The 26,259-nt window shown below is 39.4% G+C and overlaps 1 protein-coding gene across 3 annotated transcripts in view; it reads right to left on the bottom strand.

The window, feature by feature from the left end:
- The window catches only part of UST (uronyl 2-sulfotransferase), a 445,691-nt gene that overhangs the window by 134,552 nt on the left and 284,880 nt on the right, over positions 1-26,259 (bottom strand). For 2 of the 3 annotated variants that reach the window (XM_073671395.1, XM_073671393.1), the window contains exons 3-4: positions 14,395-14,550; positions 7,720-7,809 (exon numbers count right to left, since the gene is read on the bottom strand). In XM_073671395.1, coding sequence (XP_073527496.1) covers positions 7,720-7,809; positions 14,395-14,550 — 246 coding nt within the window. The remainder of the gene's footprint in view (positions 1-7,719; positions 7,810-14,394; positions 14,551-26,259) is intronic. The other variant, XM_073671394.1, reaches the window with a different exon arrangement.

Here is a 26,259-nt window from a genome sequence, read left to right as displayed (position 1 = left end):
TAATCAAAATCAAAGACATTTTTAACGGTAGCAATTTTATTCCCTTCGCAGAACTAAAATCCAAATTTAAATTGACATCTGACGAGTTCTTCTACTACTCAATGACTAAGGACATGATTGGGATATTTCTATCCAGCAGGAAATCAATGTCTGAGGCCTCTATAAACTTACTTCGTAATACAAACCATAACATCTTCTGGAGTCTGAAATATATTTACTCAAGTTTTAACAAAGACGCATTTTTTAAAAAAACTACATTCATGAAAAAATGGGAAGTAGACTTAAATACATCCTTCACAATGGAGATGTGGGAAAACGCCCTCTGCTCGTCATATTCCTCCAACATTTGCATGGCGTTACATGAGGGATACTATAAAACGTTATCACGTTGGTACTCTACCCCTTTAAGCCTCTCGCATATAGACCCCAACAATTCCCCTCTCTGTTGGAGAAATTGCAGGCAATACGGAGATCTGATCCACATTTTCTGGAACTGCCCCAAAATTAAAAAAATCTGGGCTCAGACGTCTAAACTAATTAATAACCTAACCAACCAAGAAATCGCCCTTACACCCCAGAAGGCTCTCTTGTCCTTAGAGTTGGAATCACTGACCTCACACACTAGATACCTTATCATCCACATATGTTTGGTAATAAAAAATTCAATCGCATATAACTGGAAGAAACCAGATCCCCCTCGTTTCTTCGAACTTCTAGGCAGAATCTCACTCCATAAATCGTACGAGTTCAGATATGCTTCCAGCATAAATGGCTCAACAAGAAACTTAAAAAAATGGTCATTATGGCCAAAAAAATTCCCCGATTAAAGAGAAACCATAGACAGACAATCGTCATTCCCAAACCTTTCACACAGGTTTAACATGTTGTTCCAATGTGTCATTGCTAAGCATATTCGCTTTTACTTGTTCTGTTTTGTTTTGATTTATATTAACTTGGATAAACAATGCTAATGTACCTGATTACCCACCTTCCCCTTTCACAAATCCCCCCCCTCCCCCACCACCCCCATATGAACCATGTTCGAGTTCATGTTTAAATGTTGATAAAATTCAATAAAAATATTGTGAAACAAAGAAGCCACCTTTTGCTTTGATGACTGCTTTGCACACTCTTGGCATTCTCTTGATGAGCTTCAAGCGGTAGTCACAGGAAATGGTTTTCACTTCACAGGTGTGCCCTGTCAGGTTTAATAAGTGGGATTTCTTGACTTATAAATGGGGTTGGGACCATCAGTTGTGTTGTGCAGTGCAGAAGTCAGGTGGATACACAGGTGATAGTCCTACTGAATAGACTGTTAGAATTTGTATTATGGCAAGAAAAAAGCAGCTAAGTAAAGAAAAACGAGTGGCCATCATTACTTTAAGAAATGAAGGTCAGTCAGTGCGAAAAATTGGGAAAACTTTGAAAGTGTCCCGAAGTGCAGTTGCAAAAACCATCAAGCGCTACAAAGAAACTGTCTCACATGAGGACCGCCCCAGGAAAGGAAAACCAAGAGTCACCTCTGCTTCTGAGGATAAGTTTATCTGAGTCACCAGCCTCAGAAATCGCAGGTTAACAGCAGCTCAGATTAGAGACCAGGTCAATGCCACACAGAGTTCTAGCAGCAGACACATCTCTTCAACAACTGTTAAGAGGAGACTTTGTGCAGCAGGCCTTCATGGTAAAATAGCTGCTAGGAAACCACTGCTAAGGACAGGCAACAAGCAGAAGAGACTTGTTTGGGCTAAAGAACACAAGGAATGAACATTAGACCAGTGGAAATCTGTGCTTTGGTCTGGTGAGTCCAAATTTGAGATCTTTGGTTCCAACTACCGTGTCTTTGTGCGACGCAGAAAAGGTGAATGGATGCACTCTACATGCCTGGTTCCCACCGTGAAGCATGGAGGAGGAGGTGTGATGGTGTGAGGGTGCTTTGCTGGTGACACTGTTGGGGATTTATTCAAAATTGAAGGCATACTGAACCAGCATGGCTACCACAGCATCTTGCAGCGGCATGCTATTCCATCCGGTTTGCGTTTAGTTGGACCATCATTTATTTTTCAACAGGACAATGACCCCAAACACACCTCCAGGCTGTGTAAGGGCTATTTGACCAAGAAGGAGAGTGATGGGGTGCTACGCCAGATGACCTGGCCTCCACAGTCACCAGACCTGAACCCAATCGAGATGGTTTGGGGTGAGCTGGACCGCAGAGTGAAGGCAAAAGGGCCAACAAGTGCTAAGCATCTCTGGGAACTCCTTCAAGATTGTTGGAAGACCATTTCTGGTGACTACCTCTTGAAGCTCATCAAGAGAATGCCAAGAGTGTGCAAAGATAAATCAACATATGCTGCCGATGTTGTGACTGCAGAAGTATGTAGAAAAATCTAAGATAACTCTCATATTGTCAAATTCTTTGGCTTTTCCAAACCTGCTCGTTTACCCAAGAAAAAATCTATAGGTAACATATTTGCATTGCAGTTCGGGGCTACCACCAGGAATTTCAGGGCCCCATACTGGCAACATTTTCGGGCCCCCTTGAGACTCCGCCTCCATCCCTCAAACCTTCTACAGTCCCACCGCCCACTCTTGGAAAAACTCCACTTCTGCACCCCGACCTCACCAATCATACATTACCAGTTCCCAGTGAACACCAGATCACACACATAGCCAGCATCTTTTGTTTTGGTCAAAAGATTTTTAAAACTGCCAATGTGATAAGGTAGACACTTCTGGCCAGACCATGCTCTACTCTAACCTATTAAAATTTTCTTAAAATATCCAATACTCTTTTTAACCACTTCGCACCAGAGCCTGTTTTTGCCTTCGTGACCGGGCCAATTTTTTCAATTCTGACCACTGTCACTTTATGAAGCAATTACTCTGGAACGCTTCAACGGATCCCCCTGATTCTGAGACTGTTTTTTCGTGACATATTGTACTTCATGATAGTGGTAAAATTTCTTTGATATCACATGCGTTTATTTGTGAAAAAATCGGAAATTTGGCGAAAATTTTGAAAATTTTGCAATTTTCAAACTTTGAATTTTCATGCCCTTAAATCAGAGAGATATGTCACACAAAATACTTAATAAATAACATTTCCCACATGTCTACTTTACATCAGCACAATTTTGGAACCAAAATTTTTTTTTGTTAGGGAGCTATAAGGGTTAAAAGTTGACCAGCGATTTCTCATTTTTCCAACAAAATTTACAAAAACATTTTTTTAGGGACCACATCATATTTGAAGTCACTTTGAGGGGTCTTTATGACAGAAAATACCCAAAAGTGACACCGTTCTAAAAACTGCACCCCTCAAGGTGCTCAAAACCACATTGAAGAACTTTATTAACCCTTCAGGTGCTTCACAGGAATTTTTGGAATGTGGAAGAAAAAAATTAACATTTAACTTTTTTCACAAAAATGTTACTTTAGACCCAATTTTTTTTATTTTCACAGGGGTAACAGGAAAAAATGGACCCCAAAATTTTTTGTGCAATTTCTCTTGAGCGTGCTGATACCCCATATGTGAGGGAAAACCACTGTTTGGGCGCACGGCAGGGCTCGGAAAGGAAGGAGCGCCATTAGACTTTTTGAATGTAAAATTTGTCTGAATAATTAGCAGACACCATGCTGCGTTTGGAGAGCTCCTGATGTGACTAAACAGTGGAAACCCCCCACAAGTGACACCATTTTGGAAACTAGACCCCTTAGGGAACATATCTAGATGTGTGGTGAGCACCTTGAACCCCAAGGTGCTTCACAGAAGTTTATAATATTGAGCTGTAAAAATAAAATTTTCACATTTTTCCCACAAAAACGTTTTTCATCCCTTAATTTTCCATTATCATAATGGTAATAGGATAAATTGCACCATGAAATTTGTTGTGCAATTTCTCCTGAACACGCCGATACCCCATATGTGGGGGAAAACCACTGTTTGGGCGCACGGCAGGTTTGGAAGGGAAGGAGCGCCATTTGACTTTTTGAATGTAAAATTTGTCTGAATAATTAGCAGACGCCATATTGTGTTTGGAGAGCCCCTGATGTTCCTAAACAGTGGAAACCCCCCACAAGTGACACAGTTTTGGAAACTAGACCCCTTAGGGAACTTATCTAGATGTGTGGTGAGCACCTTGAACCCCAACGTGCTTCACAGAAGTTTATAACAATCAGCTGTAAAAATAAAATTTTCACATTTTTCCCGCAAAAACGTTTTTCATCCCTTAATTTTGCACTATCATAAGGGTAATAGGATAAATTGCACCATGAAATTTGTTGTGCAATTTCTCCTGAACACGCCGATACCCCATATGTGGAGGCAAACCACTGTTTGGGTGCACGGCAGGGCTCGGAAGGGAAGGAGCGCCATTTGACTTTTTGAATGTAAAATTTGTTTGAATAATTAGCGGACGCCATGTTGCATTTGGGGAGCCCCTGATGTGCCTAAACAGTGGAAACCCCATACAAGTGACACCATTTTGGAAACTAGACCCCTTAGGGAACTTATCTAGATATGTGGTGAGCACCTTGCACCCCCAGCTGCTTCACAGAAGTTTATAATATTGAGCCATAAAAATAACATTTTCACATTTTTCCCACAAAAAATGTTTTCCTTTCCCTAATTTTGTACTATCATAAGGGTAACAGGATAAATTGCACCATGAAATTTGTTGTACAATTTCTCCTGAACACGCCGATACCCCATATGTGGGGGAAAACCACTGCTTTGGTGTACGGCAGGGTTCGGAAGAGAAAGGAGCGCTATGTTGGCTGGGATAGGCAGCAGACACCGTGTCACATTTGAAGAGTCGCTGACATGCAGAAACAGCAGAAACCCCCACAAGTGACCCCATTTTGTAAACTACACCTCTCAAGGAATTCATCTAGGGAAGTAGTGAGTATTTTTTAATTTTTAAATTTATACCATTGGGCAGTGAAAAAAGCATAATTATATTTTTACCACAAAAAAATGTTTTACCCTCAGATTTTACATTTTCACACAGGACAATATGTAAAAATGGTGCCGAAATGTGTCACACAATTTCTTCTAAAAGTGCCAATACCCCATATGTGGCTGTATCGTACTGCTCAGCCATATGGCGAGATCTGGGGGGGACGGAGTGCTATTTGACAATTGGAGAACAAATTATTGTAGAATAGGCATTTGGATTTGGGAGCACAAAATTTTTTGAATTTCTTTTGGGGGGCAAGGGCCATTTCGCTTTTCCAGAGCCTTTCTGCTACCAGTAACTTGGAAGTCCCTTATATTTTTAACAGATGACGGACCTGAGTGGGGACTAGCTTTTTTTGAGGACTGAGTTGAAGCTTTTATTGGGAACATTTTACGTAACATTTATCCGGCGCTCTAGGCTGAGCACTTACATCGGGGTTTCCATCTAAATTTCCAAGTGATGTAATTCAGATGAAACCCCTGCAGGATCCATTCACTGTAATGAGGCAGCAGAGTTACTCTGGACTCCGTCTGGCCTCTGTTTAGCGGTGTCCTTTTTTTCAGAAGTGCACAAAACTGTGGCCAACCGCACTTTTATGCACGCCTAAAACAAATGACACCGTGGGATCACAGGTCAGACGGCATCCACAGTGGCCTATATCTGCCTCATTACAGGGAATCTTCCGTCATGGGTTCCGGCTGAATCACATATTTCAGAGATTTACATGGAAACTCTGGCGTAAGTGCTCAGCGCAGAGCGCAGGATAAATGTGTGCCGAGATATACTGCGATCTTTGGGAGACATAATAAACAAATCAGTAGCAGGTGAAGAATTGGTTTTATTTATTTTTTTACGCCGTTCCTAGTGTGATATAACTGATTAGATTACTTTATTCTTCGGGTCGGTGCGATTACAGAGATACCAGATTTATATTGGGTTTTTATGACTGACAGCTGTCACACACTAAGAGACGCTTTTTTTTGCAAAATCTAGTTTTTGCATCGCCATATTTTGAGAGCTATAATTTTTCCATATTTCGGCCGACAGAGTCATGTGATGGCTTGTTTTTTGCGGGACGAGTTGACATTTTTATTGGTACCATTTGTGGGTACGTGAAATTTTTTGATCGCTTTCTATTCCGTTTTTTTGGGAGGTAAAATTAACAAAAACCAACAATTCAGGAATTGTTTTTTGAGGTTTTTTTTTTATGCCGTTCTGCGTGTGGTAAAAGTGATCAGGCAGCGTTATTCTTTGGGTCAGTACATTTACAGCGATACTACACTTACTGTATATTTTTTTATGTTTTGGCGCTTTTACACAATAAAACAATTTTATAGAAAAAATATTTTTTTTGCATTGCTTTATTCTGAGAGGTATAACTTTTTTATTTTTTGGCTGATGGAGCAGTATTGTAGCTTGATTTTTGCGGAACAAGATGACGTTTTCAGCGGTACCATTTCTATTTCCATTTTGCTTTTTGATCGCATTTTTTTCCACTTTTTGTTTGGCGATATGAGGAAAAAGCATAGTTTTTTGCTCCGTTTTTTATTTATTTTTATTACGGTGTACACATAAGGAGTTAATTAGTGTGACAGTTTTATAGCTCAGGTTGTTTCGGACGCGGCAATACCAAATATGTGTACTTTTTTTATTTTTGCATAACTATATGGATTTATCGGTTTAATATTTTATTTATTTGTTTTTATTTATTTTGTTTGTTTTTTTTAACAGTTTCAAAACATTTTTTTTTACTTTTTTTTACATTTTTACTTAGCCCCTGTATGGGACATTAATTTTTATTTTTCTGATCCCTGATCTCATGTAATGTAATAGACATATATTACATTATATGAGATCTTCACTGACTGTTTCACAGTCTCCTGTCTGGCATCAGCTACAGGCTGAAGCCAGACAGGAAGGACACCATATATGGCAGAGCTGGAGGCGGTCATGTGACCTCCAGCTGCCATAGCAACGCCAGGTCCTGAAAGCAATCAAGGGGTCGTCAGAGAGGTAAGTGGACGACCCCCTCTCCTCCTGCTGTCTTCTATATGCCGCGATCACTATAGATCGCAGCATATAGAAGACAGCAAAGGGTTAACGTCACTGGGACCTGATCTAATCAGGTCCCGATGATGTTCCCTGTCAGAGCTAACGCTCTGCACCGCTCTTACAGCGCTTGCAGGACCCAGGGGGTCCTGAGCACTGCGAGACCACCCACCGTTTTTAAACGTCCGCGCTGCACAGAGCCCAGGCAACGCGGACATTTATGTACAGTGGGCGGTCGGGAAGCGGTTAAGTATATTTTTATTTAACGGAATGTGTCATATACATTTTTTAAAATGACCAATATTACCACATACCAGGATCAAATACTACCACACCATGACCAGACCACATATTACCACCACATAGTGACCGAATAATACCACATATAAGGGACAAAAACCACTACACCATGACCAGACCACATATTATCACCACATTGTCACCGAATACTACAATACTGATCACAAATAAAAAAAACACAATACTAATATTACCTTAAGTGCCATTATACACGGGAGCACGGTACATGGTATACAGTGTATAATGTAAGTGTACAGGTAATATAGTGATCACCAGAGAGATTATACACAGGAGCTCTGTATATAGTGTCAGTGTACAGATAATACAGTAATCACCAGTGACATTATACACAGGAGCTCTGTACATAGTATATAGTGCATAGTGTCAGTGTACATGTAACACACTGACTCACCGGTGAAGTCTCTAGGTGAAGTCCTTCATTTTCGCTTTTCTCCATCATCCAGTGCAGACCGCCATCACTTCTTCCAGCCAGGACTCGTCTCTGCATAAAATAACACACAGTTATCTAGAGCACATGCCCCAACTTCTATATTACACAGCTGAATACAGACGTGCACCCACCATTAATATATAATTAGTCATTATGCAACCCACCATTCCAAAAATAAATTGCAATCCACCACTGTGCCCTCACTAACTGTAAATATCCACTGCCCCACCTAATACATATATAAATTAATTAGAACCTATACTCTTTCCCACAATTTATTACCAGTCACACTCCTGCATCCTCAACGCCCCCCACTCTGTACCTCCCGCTCCCCCGATTAATTATATTTACATGTACCCTCTGCCCCAAATCATTATGTTATGTCCGTGCTCTCCCCACCCCCACCCTCTGTTCATCATCATTTACTCTCTCCCACCCCCCACTCCCAATTCATAATGTGCTCTTCCCACTCCCATCTCCCAATTCACCATTTGCTCTTCCCATCCTCCACTCCCAATCATCCATGTGCTCATCCCCCCTCCCCACTCCCAATTCCCCATGTGCAGCTCATCCTCCCCCACTCCCAAATCCCCATGTGCAGCTCATCCTCCCCCACTCCCAAATCCCCATGTGCTGCTCATCCTCCCCCACTCCCAATTCCCCATGTGCAGCTCATCCTCCCCCCACTCCCAATTCCCCATGTGCAGCTCACCCCCCCCCACTCCCAATTCCCCATGTGCAGCTCATCCTCCCCCCGCTCCCAATTCCCCATGTGCAGCTCATCCTCCCCCCACTCCCAATTCCCCATGTGCAGCTCATCCTCCCACTCCAATTTAATTAATTCTATGTAAAAAAATAAAGTTGTTATACTTACACCTCATACGATCCCAGCAGCATCCTGGCACTCCTGGGGTCTCTGCTGTGATGAGGAGATGCACACTGCCGCCGGGTTCTCCTGACATCTGGTCAGGTGACGGAGTGTACGCGCTGTCACTTGACCAGAAGTCAGGAGAAGCATGAGGGAGCTGCGCGGCTGGGAAGCTCCGGTAAGGCACTCAGTGCAGAGGTGTGCGCCGCCTAGGGCGCCGCACATGCCCCAGCGCTCAGCACTTTATTGCAGCATGGGGCCCCATGAGCAGAAGCACAAGAGGGGGGCCCGGGCTCCCCCTTTGTACTGCTGCTCACAGGGCCCCATATAGTAGTAAGGGCAGTAAAGCCCTGATGTCGGCCCTGTTGCAGTTAACCGATTTAACAAAAGACTCAAATCCGATTCATTAAAACGGATGATTTGTCTTATATATGGGCATATAGGAGTAAGATTAGCCTAATTCATTGAGAGGCGCACGCTACTTAAAGAATTAAGTGCATCTTATCACTGGCGTATGCCTGTTGGTGCACCTCTCCAGAAGTGTTACTCCACTTTTGTGAAAGCAGCAAAATTCACTAAAGTTTTGCAAAACTTCTCAAGGTGTTATAAAGCCAGAGATCTGAATGAAATCGGACCAGAATTTCTACTGCTCTGTCTAAAAATTAACTGTCAGTACAGAAAGAAAGGACACTGTAGAATGTATTTTTTAATTGCAATGGTTTTAAATATTTTTTTAGTTATTAAAAACTGTTAAAAACAACAAATTACAAACACAGTTTATGGAAAATAGAAATGACAATGTCATCTGGCGGAATAAATGCAATATGCAGTTGCATGTAAAATTTTGAGCACCCTTGGTCAAAATTACTGTTATTGTGAACAATTAAGCAAGTCTAAAAGGCCTAAAGTTAAAGATGACACATTTCCTTTGTATTTTAGGCAAAAAAAATATTGTCATATTTTACAATTTAAAACTTACAAAAAGGAAAATGGGCTGATGTAAAAGTTTGGGCACCCTGTAAGGTTAGTACATTTTAGCACCCCCTTTTGCAAGTATCGCTTGTAAAGACTTTTTGTAGCCAGACAAGGGTCTTTCAAATCTTGTTTTAGGGATTTTCATCCATTCTTCCATGTAAAATTCTTCCAGTTCTATGAGATTCCTGGGTCGTCTTGCATGCACTGCTATTTTGAGGTCTAGTCACAGATTTTCAATGTTGTTCAGATCAGGGGACTGTGAGGGCCATTGTAAAACCTTCAGCTTGCACCTTTTGGGGTAGTCTATCGTGGATTGTGATGTGTGTTTAGGATCATTTATCCATTTATAGAAGCCAGTCTCTTTTCAATTCAGCTTTTTTACAGATGGTGTTATGTTTGCATCAAGAATTTGTTGAAATTTCATTGAATGCATTCTTTCCTCTACCGGTGAAATGTTCCCCATGCCATTGGCTGCAACATAACGCCAAAGCATGATTGATCCACCCTCATGCTTAATGGTTAGCGAGATGTTCTTTTCCTGAAATTCTGGGCCCTTTTTTCTCCACACAGAATTTGTGGCCAAAGAGTCTATTTTAATCTCATCGGTCTACAGCACTTGTTTCCAAAATACATCAGACTTGTTTAGATTTTCTTTTGCATACTTCTGATGCTGAATTTTATGGTGAGGGAGCAGGAGAGGTTTTCTTCTGATGATGCTTCCATGAAGGCCACATTTGTGCAGGTATCTCAGAACAGTAGAACAATGTACCACACGTCCAGAGTCTGCTAAATCTTTCTGAAGGTCTTTTGCAGTCAAGCGGGGGTTCTGATTTGCCTCTTTAGCAATCGTACGAACAGCTCTCACTGAAATTTTGCTTAGTCTTCCAAACCTTATTTTGACCTCCACTGTTCCTGTTAGCTACCATTTCTTAATTACAATTAAAACTAAGGAAACGGCAACTTAAAAAAGCTTTGCTATCTTCTTATAGCCTTCTCCTGCTTTGTGGCTTTGTGGGCCCCCTCCATTTTTATTGCGCAGTATCCGCATCCTAGGGATGGAATTCAAATTTGATGAAAGGAAAGGGTGGGGCTTGGCACTGGGCCCCTCTCAACTCATGGGCCTCATAGCAGCCGTGTCATCTCCCGAAATGGGTGGTACATCCCTGAATACATCTATGGCAGATGTTACCTTACACCAATGGTAAATGTCCCACTAGAGGAGTCTCTTGGGTCCTTAGACACTTTTCAACTAACTAAAGACTGCAAACACTGCACACTTTTCTAAACCCAGTCATGAATAAGCCCAACACCTGGAAGGACTGAGAACTACAGAGAGAACTAGGCAAAGGAGGGAATTACCAATGCCATTACTAAACTATACTTTGCTAGGAAAATCCAGCTTTGCAATTTCCAACTACCAGTTCTTTCACAATCTCCTGATGGCAAAGATAAAACGGAGTTCTCAGTTGTGTACATTGTTTAATGGCTAACTGGAAAGATGGTGACAAATAACAAGCTTTCAAGACTACTTTAGTAGCTAATTTTCAGGACTTATTGCCAGATAAAGGGACATAATTAGTCTTGAACTCTTTGAATTCTTGCTCCTTGCCATCATCTTTTCACTTAGCCATTAAAAAGGTAGCCACCAGTGAAGACTCTCAATATTTTATTTTTGTACATATTATAAGAGAATTATATACAAGTAGCATACATGGATACAAGTAAGTAAAACAATACTATTTTCAGTGACAGTTGATGGTATATCCACACTGCTATTCTTGTTAACACTTATTACAAAGTGTAATCTCTATATAACTACCTATAACCATAAAACTATAAAACTAAACTATAACTACATGTAACTATTACTTACAACCAGGGCTGTGGAGTCGGATTCGTGGAGTCGGAATAAAATGGACCGACTCCAACTCCTAAAATATATAATAAATTGGGTACAGTAGTTCAATGCAGTTTGTGGGGAATATTTTTTCATAAGATTTTGGGAAAGTTATGAAATGTCCTATAAATGTCTGTCCTATTCCTGATCTAAGGGTCTAGACTTTTAGCTGAGATTAATCTGTGCTACAGTAAATTTATCACTTAAACATGAGCCATGTATGAGGGAGAAGGAGTCATGGAGTCGAAGTCATGGAAATTGAGGAGTCTGAGTCGGAGTCTTTGGCTTACCGACTCCACAGCCTTGCTTACAACTACGTATAATAGCTAGTACTTTAAAGGGAGTCTGTAAGCCCACATTTACACTTCAACCTAACCACATAGCCTTGTAGGGGATGGAGTAACAATAAAAAATCATTCTTTTAGTTTTCAAATCCGTTCACCTCTTCCTCCAAAAAAGAACTTCATGCCATATGCAAATTAGGGTGGTGGGTGCGCCCTTGATGTGGCTAAATGGCTCCAAATTAGAGAACAGATGCTGGACTGCAGCAGAGTAAGTATATAACAATCTTGAAATGCTGTCCTTTCTCAGTTAATTGTAGATGATGAATAAAGCACATGGGAGATGTCTAACTTTACAGTGTAATTAACATGAGACCTTGAGATTTCTTGCTAAGATTTCTTTCTCCACGTTTCCTTATTATACTTTACTGGAAGTGAAAACAAGTCAGCAATTTTACTGAACTGAACAACATTTCCAAAAAACGTTAAATTATTCCATAGCTAAGCTGCAAAACAAAATACCAAAAATTCTTGCGTTCAGTCACTCTGATTTTGTTTGATTTTTATTTTCATATTTATTCCAAGTAAAAATGTCTGACTTATTCTATCTTTTATTATCAAAGTCATCTGTAAAGGTAAGATCACCAGTAAAGAATTAAGATAAGAAATACGGATATATTTGCTGAAATATTAATGTTAATATTTGACAGTTGACACAACAAGGTAATGTAAGGAATCCCATCATTTGTTTACATCTCCACTTACACAGCCGAAAGGAGAATATGATCTGATGAGGAAAATCATTAGGGTTGTTGCAATCCGCAGCACATAAGAATTTACTACCATACCCCAACTGTCTTTGTCAGTAATTATCCTATCAATTAGACATGTCATAAGAGTCTTGGTGGAGTCTGACAAACTAAAACTCAACACACACATTAGACGCTAGTGTAATGTGTATGTGAGTGACTGCCAACTGTTAGTTGATGATTAGTTGAGATGATGATCAGGCATGTCCGGTTTCGGAAGATGTCTCATTGAAAATACAGAAGTGCCTGGCCGAACGAGAACTCCTATGTATGGGAAAAATGATTGAGATGGCTGTCAGTGTATTTCTCATAGCAAACACAGAAGTGCCTGGCTAAACGGGCGTTCCTATATATGGGAGCAATGGCCGAGATGGTTGTCTGCCGAATGATGGACAGAAGCATCATTCTGCCTGTAGCCATCTAATGTGTGTTGGGGGCTTAAAAAGTGGTAACTCACAAAAACTACCAAGTAAGGCCGGTTTCACACGTCTGTATATTTCCGGTACCAGAGAAAACGGTAACGGAGATATACGTGTCCCATGTGTCCATGTGTGTCACACGTGTGGCAATCGTGTGCCGTGCCGGGGTCTGAACACTGCCCTCATCATTGTTCCCTGCCGGTGTTGCGATCTGCACCAGCAGGGACAATGATGAGGGTAGTAGTGTCTGCTCCAGCAGTGTCCACCTGTAACAATAAGAATAAAATAATAAAATCCTTATATTCACTTGTCCTAAGTGTCCCCCGCAGTAATCCTCTGACCGCTGACTCTGAGGAGTATGAGCCGCTCCAGTGAGCGGGCCCCAGAGCTGTGCTCAGCTAGTGACAGGGCACCGCTCCTGAGCTCAGCTCCGGGGCCCGATTGCTGCAGCGGCTCATTCTCCCCTGCTCCTCGGCTGATTGGTCGCATGGATTACAGCTCCGCAATGATGACATGGTGTCTGCTATTGATTCCATCCAATTTTGCAATTCAAAAGTCAAATAATGCTCCTTCCTTGCCCTGCCGTGCCCCTAAACAGTAGTTTTTCACCACATATAGGGTATTCTCCCCGGCTCCCCGACATCATCAGTCAGAGGATTACAGCGGGGGACACTTAGGACAGGTGAGTGTAAGGATTTTATTATTTTATTCTTATTTTTACAAAGTGGACACAGTGGGAGCAGACACTACTACCTTCATCATTGTCGCTGCTGGTGCTGATCGCAGCGCCGGCAGAAAACCATGATGAGGGCAACGTTCAGCACCCGGAGCTTGGGAACAACGCTAAATGTAACGCTGATTCCCAGGAACCGGTCCGTGTCACACTGATGACACACGGATGTCATCCATGTGTGTTCAGCGTGCGACACTTTTGCGGATTGCGCATTCGCAAAAAAATGGACATGTCAGCGTGTGGAGCTCACGGACACTTGGTCCGTGGAAACACACTGACATGTGCGCAGACCCATAGCTTTGAATGGGTCTGCGTGTGTATGTGTCTCCGATACGTGTGGAAACTGTCACCACATGTACTGGAAACACAGAGGTGTGAAAGAGCCCTAAGACTAAATTAAAAGGAATATATAAGAATATATTCTCATGTGGCAGATTTATTGCGGATTTAACATAAGTTCCATATTAGATGATTGGGTTGTTTGTGAACAATGTGCATGGACTTTTAAATGGATGCTGTGTGTGAATATGCTCTTACTATTTAAAAATAAGGCCTTAAAAGTCTAAGGAACTTTTAAAAATGCTATCAAGCTTTGGAGTCAGATTTCTTGAAAAATGCCCCAGAACACTGAAAAAGTAGATTTGTTTTACTTACCTGTTCGCTTTTGGTCAGCCGTGTTTTATTGTGAATGTCTGAAGTCACAAGATTGAAGCCATGTTTCTCGGACAGCATGCGTAGTAGTAAAACAACAGTCCTGCTACCACATTTTCCAACTCTGTTATACACAACTTGACTAGGAAAGGGCAGTACCTAAAGAAATGTGAAGGACACAAAAGTTGTATGAGTAATAAATCCTGACCATTCTCATTCATATGACAGACATAAAAGATGCAGGAACCTAAGTTCCGTGAACTCCTAAATGAAAAGTAAACAAAAATTACAATTTTAAACTTTTGTCTGGGACAATATAGCATGAAGTTTAGAAATAATGTACAGTGTGCAATTGTACAGTAAAATTGCAGCTTTATGCAGAGACAAGAATCAATCTCAAGTAATACAACTATTTTATTATTACTGAAATGAGTAATGTAGCTCAACTGTGAAATCAAGCATTCAGTCTGACAGCAGAGGCGTTCAGTTGGTGAAGCTAGTGAAATAATTTTAGAAAAAATATATAAATAATATCGGTGGAACTAAGAAATATAGTTAGATTTACTAGGCTAAAGTGCAGAATTATGGCTTTATTGTAGCAAAAGAAAAAAAAAACTAATGTACATGCTTTGCACAATTTGGACTTAATTCATCATTTTATTTTAAGTTACTTTTCTTTTTAGACTTGTGGTTTTCTCTGACGTTATTTACACCAAATTCATCAAAATGATGCATGCAATTCATGAATTTGGCAAAGCCCAAAATTGTTTTTAATTGGTTTTGTGACTTTTTAGTGGGGAAAAAAAAAATCACACATTTCGCAAAATGTCATGAAAAATGTTCCAAAATAGCTGGCGTACATGAAATCACTTCAGGGTATGACTGGAGAAGAAATGCACCAAATTTTGTGACTTTTTAACATTCATATTTCATAAATCTGGCTAAAACATCAAGAATAGTCACATTGACATGAAAATCAGAAAACTAACCAAGCCAAAGAGAGGGCCAAATATTGGTGCAAAGTAAGCCACCTAATAGGTTGAATAAACTTACATTAGACAATCTAAACAACAGTAAATTTATCATTCAGCGTGAGCCACTGTGATAAATCTGGCGCTTTTTAGATAGTCTTTTTACAAATTTGTACTGTCTAAAAGTTAGACAATTTTAGCAATCTGCTCCTAAACTTTTCAATGCATGTGTGACAAAAGTGTGATGCTAAATTAATGTATTACTCACATTTTAATTACCATCTAAAGCAGTGTACCCCAACTCTGGTCCTCAAGAGCCACCAACAGGCCGTGTTTCCAGGATTTCCTTAGTATTGCACAAGCAATAATTCCATCACCTGGGCAATACTAAGGAAATCCTCAAAACATGACCTGTTGGTGGCTCTTGAGGACTGGAGGTGGGGAACTCTGATCTAAAGGGTGGCAAATTAACAAATCAATTAATGCCCTTCTGAAAATATCATCATGGCTTCTGTCTTCACAGAATCTATTATTTATTAGTTCCATTTTGATCTGTTATTATATATGATATTGAATCCTGCTAACTTAATATGGATCCTTCCAGGTATTCTTATGTGTCAAGGATTTTAGCTTTTTTTCTGGCTATTACATAGCTAAAGAAACATGCCGATATAAAAAGAGCCTCATTGAACAGGTTGTGCCAGAGCAGAAATTATAATTGTATATTAGAGAATTTAATATGCAACAATGTACTACTATTTTGTGGATCAATCTCTATATGGCTGCAAATATTTCCTGTCTTTGTCCTTTATTTTAAATATTTACATATTTCAAATTTTCTAATATGTTTAAAGTATTTAACATCTATTCGGAACTAATTGTCATTATGTCCTGTTTAGGGAAGGTACTAGATACCCAAATATCAGCCTAAGTCTCGTACACCTTGCAAAGGTTTGGGAAAGTGACCTGTTTTCTGGAGAAATAAGGGATGTATGTATGTAAAACTTATTGTTTTTGGGGTAGTAAGCAAACAAATTGTCATTCGCTTATATACTTTACATTTTATGGAAAAATAATTTGCTATAAAAAACTATTTCACATATGTCTGTGGTGCTGTGCATTATCTGCACTTACGCTATAGACCTTGTTTCCTTCTTGTTTTCGCTCATTTGAAGCATTTTTGTTGCTGTGCATGGAGCATCTTTATTCCAGTTGTGGAAATGTTTACACCCATCAACCTCAGACTTCACATTTTTTTGCTACATTCTCATATGTTAAACTTGTGTTTAAAAAAAGATAAAGAAGAAACATTATGTTTTTTTATGTGTATTGCATCAATATTTATACAGTTATATGAAAAAGTTTGGGCACCCCTATTAATCTTAAGCTTATTGTTTTATAAAAATTGGTGTTTTTGCAACAGCTATTTCAGTTTGATATATGTAATAACTGTTGGACACAGTAATGTTTCTGCCTTGAAATGAGGTTTATTGTACTAACAGAAAATGTGCAATCTGCATTCAAACAAAATTTGACAGGTGCATAAGTATGGGCACCTCACCAGAATAGTGACATTAATATTTAGTAGATCCTCCTTTTGCAAAAATAACAGCCTCTAGTCGCTTCCTGTAGCTTTTAATGAGTTCCTGGATCCTGGATGAAGGTATTTTTGACCATTCCTCTTTACAAAACAATTCCAGTTCAGTTAAGTTTGATGGTCGCCGAGCATGGACAGCCCTCTTCAAATGATCCCACAGATATTCCATGATATTCAGGTCTGGGGACTGGGATGGCCATTCCAGAACATTGTAATTGTTCCTCTGCATGAATGCCTGAGTAGATTTAGAGCGGTGTTTTGGATCATTGTCTTGCTGAAAGATCCATCCCCTGCGTAACTTCAACTTTATCACTGATTCTTGAACATTATTGTCAAGAATCTGCTGATACTGAGTGGAATCCATGCGTCTCTCAACTTTAACAAGATTCCCGGTGCCGGCATTGGCCACACAGCCCCAAAGCATGATGGAACCTCCACCAAATTTTACTGTGGGTAGCAAGTGTTTTTCTTGGAATGCTGTGTTTTTTTGCCGCCATGCATAACGCCTTTTTGGATGACCAAACAACTCAATCTTGGTTTCATCAGTCCACAGGACCTTCTTCCAAAAAGAAATTGGCTTCTCCAAATGTGCTTTTGCATACCTCAGCCGACTCTGTTTGTGGCGTGCTTGCAGAAATGGCTTCTTTCGCATCACTCTCCCATGCAGCTTCTCCTTGTGCAAAGTGCGTTGTATAGTTGACCGATGCACAGTGACACCATCTGCAGCAAGTTGATGCTGCAGCTCTCTGGAGGTTGTCTGAGGATTGTCCTTGACTGATCTCACCATTCTTCTTCTCTGCCTTTCTGATGTTTTTCTTGGCCTGCCACTTCTGGCCTTAACAAGAACTGTCCCTGTGTTCTTCCATTTCCTTACCATGTTCCTCACAGTGGAAACTGACAGGTTAAATCTCTGAGACAGCTTTTTGTATCCTTCCCCTGAACAACTATGTTGAATAATCTTTGTTTTCAGATCATTTGACAGTTGTTTTGAGGAGCCCATGATGCCACTCTTCAGAGGAGATTCAAACAGGAGAACAACTTGCAAGTGGCCACTTTAAGTAGCTTTTCTCATGATTGCATACACCTGGCTCTGAAGTTCAAAGCTCAATGAGGTTACAAAACCAAAAAAAGTGCTTTAGTAAATCAGTAAAAAGTAGGTAGGAGTATTTAAAACAAGAAAATGATAAGGGTGCCCATACTTATGCACCTGTCAAATTTTGTTTGAATGCAGATTGCACATTTTCTGTTAGTACAATAAATCTCATTTCAATGCAGAAACATTACTATGTCCAACAGTTATTACATATATCAAACTGAAATAGCTGTTGCAAAAACACCAATTTTTATAAAACATTAAGCTTAAGATTAATAGGGGTGCCCAAACTTTTTCATATAACTGTAAGTTGCATATTACTGAACCATTGTAATTCTATCATCTCCCCGCATAGTCATATTTTTATGCAATTTTCTTCTGTGGTTGTAAAATGTCTATTAAAATCTATGGAGTGTGTTAAAAATATAGATGCTCCAGTGTTTCATGTGCATAAGTATTTCAATAGGTGTTGTCTCATGTGTTTCATGTTCCTCTCTAAAACACTACCCATCAGTATTACGAGTCAATATTATAGATGCAATACTGATGACATACAGATATTATATGATCCATAAAACTATCATAATGCAGATTTAGATTCTGCATTTTCACACCGTGTAAAAAAGGCCCCTGTCTGTAAACTGCACAAATCCTCTGAGCATCATTAACTAATTGTGATATATCATGCACATTAATAGGATAAGAGAAACATTTTGCTTGGAAGGAAAGGAAACCTGTTAGAGTTGAAAAATGTCACCAAGTGCCAATAACTTACTTTGCAGGGCTTGTTTTATTATCATTAAACTTCTGCCAGTATTTTAATGTTTAATTACATTTTATGTTCCAGAACTTCAAAGACACTCTCTAGTAATTTGAGGTGATAAAGCAGTGTCTTTATAATTGGTTTTACCAACTACACATACAATGTGAATGAGAAACGTTGCAAAAGAATAAAAAAAATGAAGCAACAATTTGGAGCTAAATGACTTGATACAGAGCCCATTAGCAACCTTAGTAGTAGAAGAAAAAGATTACACGTTCACTCGTCAGCTTGGAGACTGTTTTAACGAGTGCATGGGAACTGCAAACATTAAACATCACTTAATTTATGTCGTTTTTAGAGTTTTAGGGTCTTAAAGAGGAAAGAAATGCTAAATAAAGCTTAAGCTGCATTTGGTAATTACTATTTATTATTTTCCTCAATCACAAACTGTTAAACAAGAATATTGACTTTACAAGACGTTTTCCAGTATCAAGAAAAAAGTAAACAGATTCTAAACACAAATTCAACCTACGATTACATGTTGAGACATGGTGTGACTTACAGGGGTGGTCCGAAACTAAAATGTATTTTAATTCTAAATCTGTAACTATTTAAACATAATCAAATCTTTTTTTAAATATACTAATATGCTTTAATTGAAAAGTCCTTATCGTTCCTTTACTACTCTATCTAGCCGCGCTTTTTTTTTTTTTTCAAATTCCTGTGTGATGACGCATTGTTTGAAAATATCAGTGCATGCTGGGGATACTCAAATGAGACATCATCAGGGGGCAGAGACTGTGGTCACTGGCACAGCCTCTGTCAAAACCTGAAACGAAACGTTGTCAATTCAGACAACTGCTCAGTAGGATCTTGTCACTGTGCACTATTCATCTCAGTGCACAGTGACAGTGCACTTTCTAGCCAGCTCTGATGAGAAGTGTTGAGTCGGCAAGTGAGTGAACTGTCAGCCCGCATTGTAAGGAGAGAATGATAGAGCAGACACAAGCGCCACCACCACAAGTCATGGAAGTGAAGTAGTAGAAAAAATAAAGCAGTTAGAGTAGATCATGACATTAAATTAAGATTTTGGATTAAAATACATTTTAGTTTCGGACCACCCCTTTAAAGCTTTTCAATCAGAATTTATAAAAAAAGGGCATTTATGAAGGTTTTACTTTTAAATTAATGCAATGGTTAAACGGTATAAATTTTTATATGTGAATTAAAAGTTGGGAAGATCTGCCCATTCCCTCATTCAGATGTCTGTTTTTTCCTGTATGTGTATAAAGTGGATGGATTTCCATCAGTATTGGGGATCAGATTTTCATCAGATTTAAGTCAGTGTGTTATAAGATTTTCTCATGTGCAAAAAAGAAAACTAATGGTAGGTTCTTAAGCTTTTTCTAGAAAACAGTCAATGAAAAATGGAAGGCACTATATGCCACTAGGGTGCTATCAGTGTGCTCTACGAGTTTTTCACTGACCCATAAACTTGAATGTGCCAAATTGATGCACAAATAGAATCAAACATCTCTCAGTTTTTTTCCGTGAACAGCCACATAGACTATAATGGGTACATGTAGTATACGTTAAAAACACAGATGTTTGAATGAGGCTTTAAAGGGGTTGTCCACTACTAGGACAACCCCTTCTTGATCTAAATGTTTGGCCCCAATAAAATAAAAAATCCTATACCCACCTCCCATGCTGGCGCTGCTCCAACGGTGTCAGGACTTGCGATCCGGGGCTCTCGTATGGTTGTCATGACATGTGACCCCGGCGACCAATCAGCGCTGGCGTCACTGTCCCCCCTTTGGACAAATCGAACATGAAGCAGAAGTCGGGGCTGCAGCTGCTCTCTGACTTCCTCTTCATTCTCAATTCAACAGGAGGCGGGAACAGTGATGCCAGAGCTGATTGGTCGCCGGGGTCACATGTCACAACAACAGCACGGGAGCCCCGGGAGAGTGAGTACTACCACCGAAGGAACGGCGCCAGCATGTAAGGTGAGTATAGGCTTTTTATTTTATTGGGTCAAACATTGGGCATGACAAGGAGTTGTCTAAGTAGTGGGCAACTTCCTTAATATGCATTTTCATTTTCACTAGTTCTGGATTTTTACTGCTTCATAATAGAACACAACTTTTGTACAATAGACTTCTTAATAGTAAAAATAAGAAATTTTAAAGGCGTTAACCAGTAGTTTAATCCCTTCATGACCTTGCGATTTTCCGTTTTTTTGAGCTTTTGTTTTTTCTCCCCCTTATTAAATGAGTAAGGCTATGTTCACACATGTTGGGTTTTTCAGCGTTGTTTTGCTGCAGATTTTTATGCAAATTTTCAGCTGCGTTTTGCAGTACTAGCAAAGTCTATGAGAAACCAGAATTCTCTGTTCACACATCATGTTTTTTTGTTGTGTATTTTGTGCCTTGGTTGGGTTTTTGGAAAATAGAGCATGTCACTTTTTTCTGCGTTTTTTCACCCATAGGAAGTAATGGGTGGTGAAAAAAACGCATCAAAACGCACCAAAATTTGCATCAGCATTTTTGATGGCAAAATAGAATGGGGTTCTTTTTTTTTCACAGAACTTTATGTACATGCATAAATAGAGACCGAAGAACAGTGAAAAGAAAACGCTGAAAAAATGCATCAAAAAAATGCAGCAAAACCTGCATTTTTGATACAGCTGATTTCCTGCTAGAGATTAGGTTTTGCTGCAGATTTGTGATGCTGAAAAACCCAACATGTGTGAACATAGCCTAAAAACTTTTTATTGTTCCATCCTCATTGGCATATAATGGCTTGTTTTTTGCGAGACGAGTTGTACTTTTGAATGACAACTTTCATTTTATCATGTGATGCACAGGAAAGTGGGAAAAAAAATTCCAAATGCGTTTAAATTGTAAAAAAAAGTGCAATTCCATATTTGTTTTTGGGGTTTGTATTTACCATGTTCACAATATAATAAAACTGATCTGCCATTATGATTCTCCTAGTCAATCCGAGTACAAAGATACCAAACATGTATAGTTTTTTTTTCATTTAAGTGCTGAAAACAAATTCAGAAATTTGCAAGTAAACAAATTGTTGCTAATGTCGCCATTTTCCAAGACACGTAGCGTTTTCTTTTTTCGGGATGTGGGGCTGTGAGATAGTTTACTTTTCTGCGCCAGGAGCTGACATTTTTATTTATACTATTTTGGGGTAGATATGATGTTTTGCTTTCCTTTTATAGCATTTTATTGCAATGTTGTGGCAGCCAAAAAAACGTAATTCTGGCGTTTTGATTTTTTCTCCCTACGCTATTTACAGAACGGATGAATTTATTTTATATTTTAATGAATCGGACATTTCTGAACGTGGTGATACCAAATGTGTGCATTTTTTTTAATTGTTTTATTTTTAATGGGGCAAATGGGGGTGATTTGAAGTTTTGTGGTTTTTTTTTCATATTTCTCACTTTTTAATGACTTCAATAGTCTCCTTAGGAGACTTCTGATCGCCTGTGCTATACATAGCAGTAATCACGATCTCCCTTGAAAGGCGGCCACGGGCTGGCGTTCACAGGAGGCGAGTAATGTCAGGCACGGGGGTCATCAGCAGATGCTCGGCAGGGACGCCAATGGGCTGAATGAATGACGTGCTTCCGCTCAGTGCTAAATCCCGCTGTCAGTAATTGATAGCGGGATTTAACTGGTTAACAGCCGTGGGCGGAGTACGGCTGTTAAAGGCATATGATGACTGATTAAATTAGTCATCATGTGCGGGGAAAGATACGGGCCCACATCAAAGGCCATGAAGGGGTTAATACTGACGCTTTATTTGTATGACGTTCCTTGACTTGTGCTTGCACAAACAATAAGGGAAACCAAAGAAGCATTCTATTTAATTTTTTTGTGTTTACCTTTTTTCAGTGTTTACTTTGCGGTGGACATTCACATCAGACAGCTGATCGCCAAACACTTGTGCACCTGAATATCTATCTTGACCTCCCAATACATAAACACACGGGGCCAAAACTGCATGTGTTATGTATGGGGAAAGTAGAGAAAGCTGCTGCAAGACACTTCTGGTTAGAAAATAAATGGAAACTTCCCAGTTTTTCTCTTCCCTAACATGATTCTTGGGGGAAGAATCGGGAGGCCTGAATATAGTAATCTAATGTATTTAGTGGGCTTTACTCTGAAAAAGCAGTGAAAGTGTCAAATATGAATAAACATTAATAAAGCAAAGGGACTAGCACTAAGGTCACCAACATTCTGGGATCCAATTTATTCGTTTATAGTACTATATACATATGTATATATTTGTGCTCTTTCTTTTGGTTGCAAACTGACAATTTACTTTAATGAAAAAAAGAAATCATTTGAATTCTAAATCTCCTACTACTTTGTGTCGAGAGCCCCGATATAGAATTAGGAGTCTGCATGGTCCTCTTCAAACCCTGTGTAGTCTGATACAGTAGTTGCATTCAAGTACACATAGAATGGTATATGACTGGGGGAGCAGAAGATACGTAGTGTTTGTACCCTTGTGAAGCATAGCTTTCATTTTCATCTGTAGGCACCAAAGGGAGCCACATTTTTAACTACTTCCTGACTGCCCATAGTCATAAATGTCCAGAAGGTACACATATTACTAGTGGGAGCAGGAAGCCAGCTACCAGACACAGCCAGACTCCCCATAGAAAACATCTATACAGAGCTGTATGAGAGCCATGCATATAGTATAGGATGTAGTAGAGTCAGACATACTATTGTTGCAGCCTGTACAGCAACACAGGTGCCCAAGAGATAAGCAACCCAATTCCATCTCCAAAGCAGGTGGAATTGTGCATTATGATGAGCTATTGGATTGCAAAGGGCCCATATACTGTTCTTGTGCAGAAGCCCCATGCTGTCTGTGTCTGCACCTGCTGATAGTTCTTTTTTCTCCACACCTAATGAACTCAGATCGGCTTTGCTATGCAGCTAGAAGGCTATATTTGCCCTTTAACGTTGGCTAATATGCCAGCCCCAGTTACAGGGTAAATCAGATTTTAAGAACGTATTTAAATGTTGAAAAGCCCCTAGGTTTTTTTATGACCATATAAGGGTGAGAACAATGTGTGAAATGAATGAATGAATGAATGAATTAATTAATTAATAAAACGCAGGAAAATAATAAAATAACAAAAAATAGCCACTGCCAGTCCAAATCGCTATTATTAAACCCAACTACCAACTGAAAAAGAAATTGAAAATGTATCCGATATATTAAAAAAAATTACAGAAAGGGGAGCAAATTTTAAAATGTATTTAAGTGGTCATAATTTTATTTTTAATGTGAAAAGTAGCAACTTATTTTGTAACAAAAAAAAAGTATACCAGTAAAAAAATATATGAAGAGTATGCAAATAACGTAAAAATCAGGCCCCACATATAACGAAGAAAGATGCAAAAATTATTGAAATATACAAACTAGAATAAATGTACAGCTTTCTAAACCACATTTACGTTAAACTCAAAAATCTACTTGGTCAGGAACGGGGGAAATTGCCTGGTGTTCAATTGGTTATTCAAGAATTATTGCAAAGTTGCTTTATTTTATGCGTTTGCTAAAAAATATTTAAGTAAAAGCATTTTAACATAAACATCTATTTTACTAGTGAGGAAATAAGAAACATATTATGACATACAGGAAACCCCCATCAAGGAGACCAAAGACATCTGTGGTATAGCCAATGACTAAACCAATCAGCATAGTCGTTGACACCCTTGATGTTTGCGTGGAAACCAAATGAACTCATTCAGGCACTGCCTAATTAGTTTTCCAATTGCAGAGAATATTCATTAGAAAGTCTCAGGAGCCCCCTAATTAATAATTGCTCTATGTCGATCTTTTAATTCTAACAACATAATATTGACATGTTAATAGTCGGTAGATTTGTTCAAATACTGTTCTAACTTGTTTGGTACATCATGTATCCACATTACTTCAGACTCATTTCCACTGACTGCAATCCATATTCTACAATGTTTACATAATAATAATCTCTAAATTACTCATTTCCTGACAGATAATTATATCATTTGCCATTATATAACTAGCCAAAAGGGAAAATAAATTACAATTAGTAAAGATCATGTTTAAAGAATTCAAGAAAAATCATTTGTTTTCACATCTCTCAACTTTTGGCCTTGGGGTAAAAATACAAATATTTGAAGCAATAGGTCGCCCTGTCATAATTGTTTTAAAAATTATGCATTTTCACGGAGTGATACAGTTGCTATTTGTGCATGTATGTAAATATGCACCCATGTAAGGATGGTGGACAATTGCTGTCCAGTTCCTATCCCTTAAGACACCCATCGCATTATGTGCTGTAATGTGAATGTCTTGCGTCTTTTGTAAATATCGTGTTGTATGAATTGTAATGTAATTGTCATGTTTGACTGTGTAATGTATAGTCTGTAGTAATATAGTGTAAGGTATAGTAGTGTAGGGTAAGTTTAAGTTAGGAGTTAATGTTTGGGACTAGTCCATAGTGTTAGGGAAGGTAACTGCTTCCTGATAGTTAGGCAGATAGGGTCTGGAGTATGAAGTGAGCAGAGCTGCATAGAAGGATGACCCTGAGTGAGAGGAGACTGAAGAGGAGGGATAGTGAGATCCTGAGTGACAAAAAGACAGAGTGGCCTTCTGGAGTCGGGTCCTCGGAGAGGACACCTAGCCATGAGACCTTGAGCTTGTAACGCAAAAGGTAACAGGCCTTAACAGGACTGAGAGACCAATGAGGGGTACCGAGTGGGCGTTCCAGTGCGACAGTAGTGGAAGGAATAGGACGCAGAACCGTAGAACAAAGAAAGGAGACTTGTTAATCAGGACTGTAGTGATACAGCCGGGTTGTAGCGAAGTAGGGAGAAACAGTGTGCTTAGAAAACCCTGGAGTATACTACAGATGAAGGATATTGTGTGGAAAATTGCTTCATATTGCAAAAGAAACATCCATAAGACTTTGTACCCGCTATCCCTTGTATATAACCCTTACCAAGTTGCTGTTCAGTAAAGAGTTTATTTTTGAATGGTGGTCTCCCTCATTGAACTGTGGAACATCTGGTCCTGCCAAGCCCAGAAACACTGGTTACATGCAGTACAAGTTCACACACCCAGCCAGGACCCACACTTTCATGTAACGTGCCAGGGCGCTGAAGACTACTGCCTCGTCTGCGGCTACCGCCCCATGCCACGTTATACAGACAGATCATAGAAATGATTTTGCTACTTTCATTTCACTCCTGAAATCTTCAGTTGGCAGCAAATTTAAAAAGTTGAATGTTACATTTACATATCGATTACCAGCAGGTCGTGCTTTAAAAGCTGTTCTCGACTGTAAGCAATTATTTATTGTAAAAAGCGCCCTTGACAATAAGTTTAATACAAAGTGACCCACAGTGTAGGGAAC

The sequence above is a fragment of the Phyllobates terribilis genome, unplaced genomic scaffold (genome assembly GCF_046119375.1).
Source record: "Phyllobates terribilis strain yellow unplaced genomic scaffold, ASM4611937v1 Scaffold_3__8_contigs__length_932513732, whole genome shotgun sequence".
Lineage (NCBI taxonomy): Eukaryota > Metazoa > Chordata > Amphibia > Anura > Dendrobatidae > Phyllobates > Phyllobates terribilis.
This window is presented reverse-complemented; position numbering and strand designations above follow the sequence as displayed.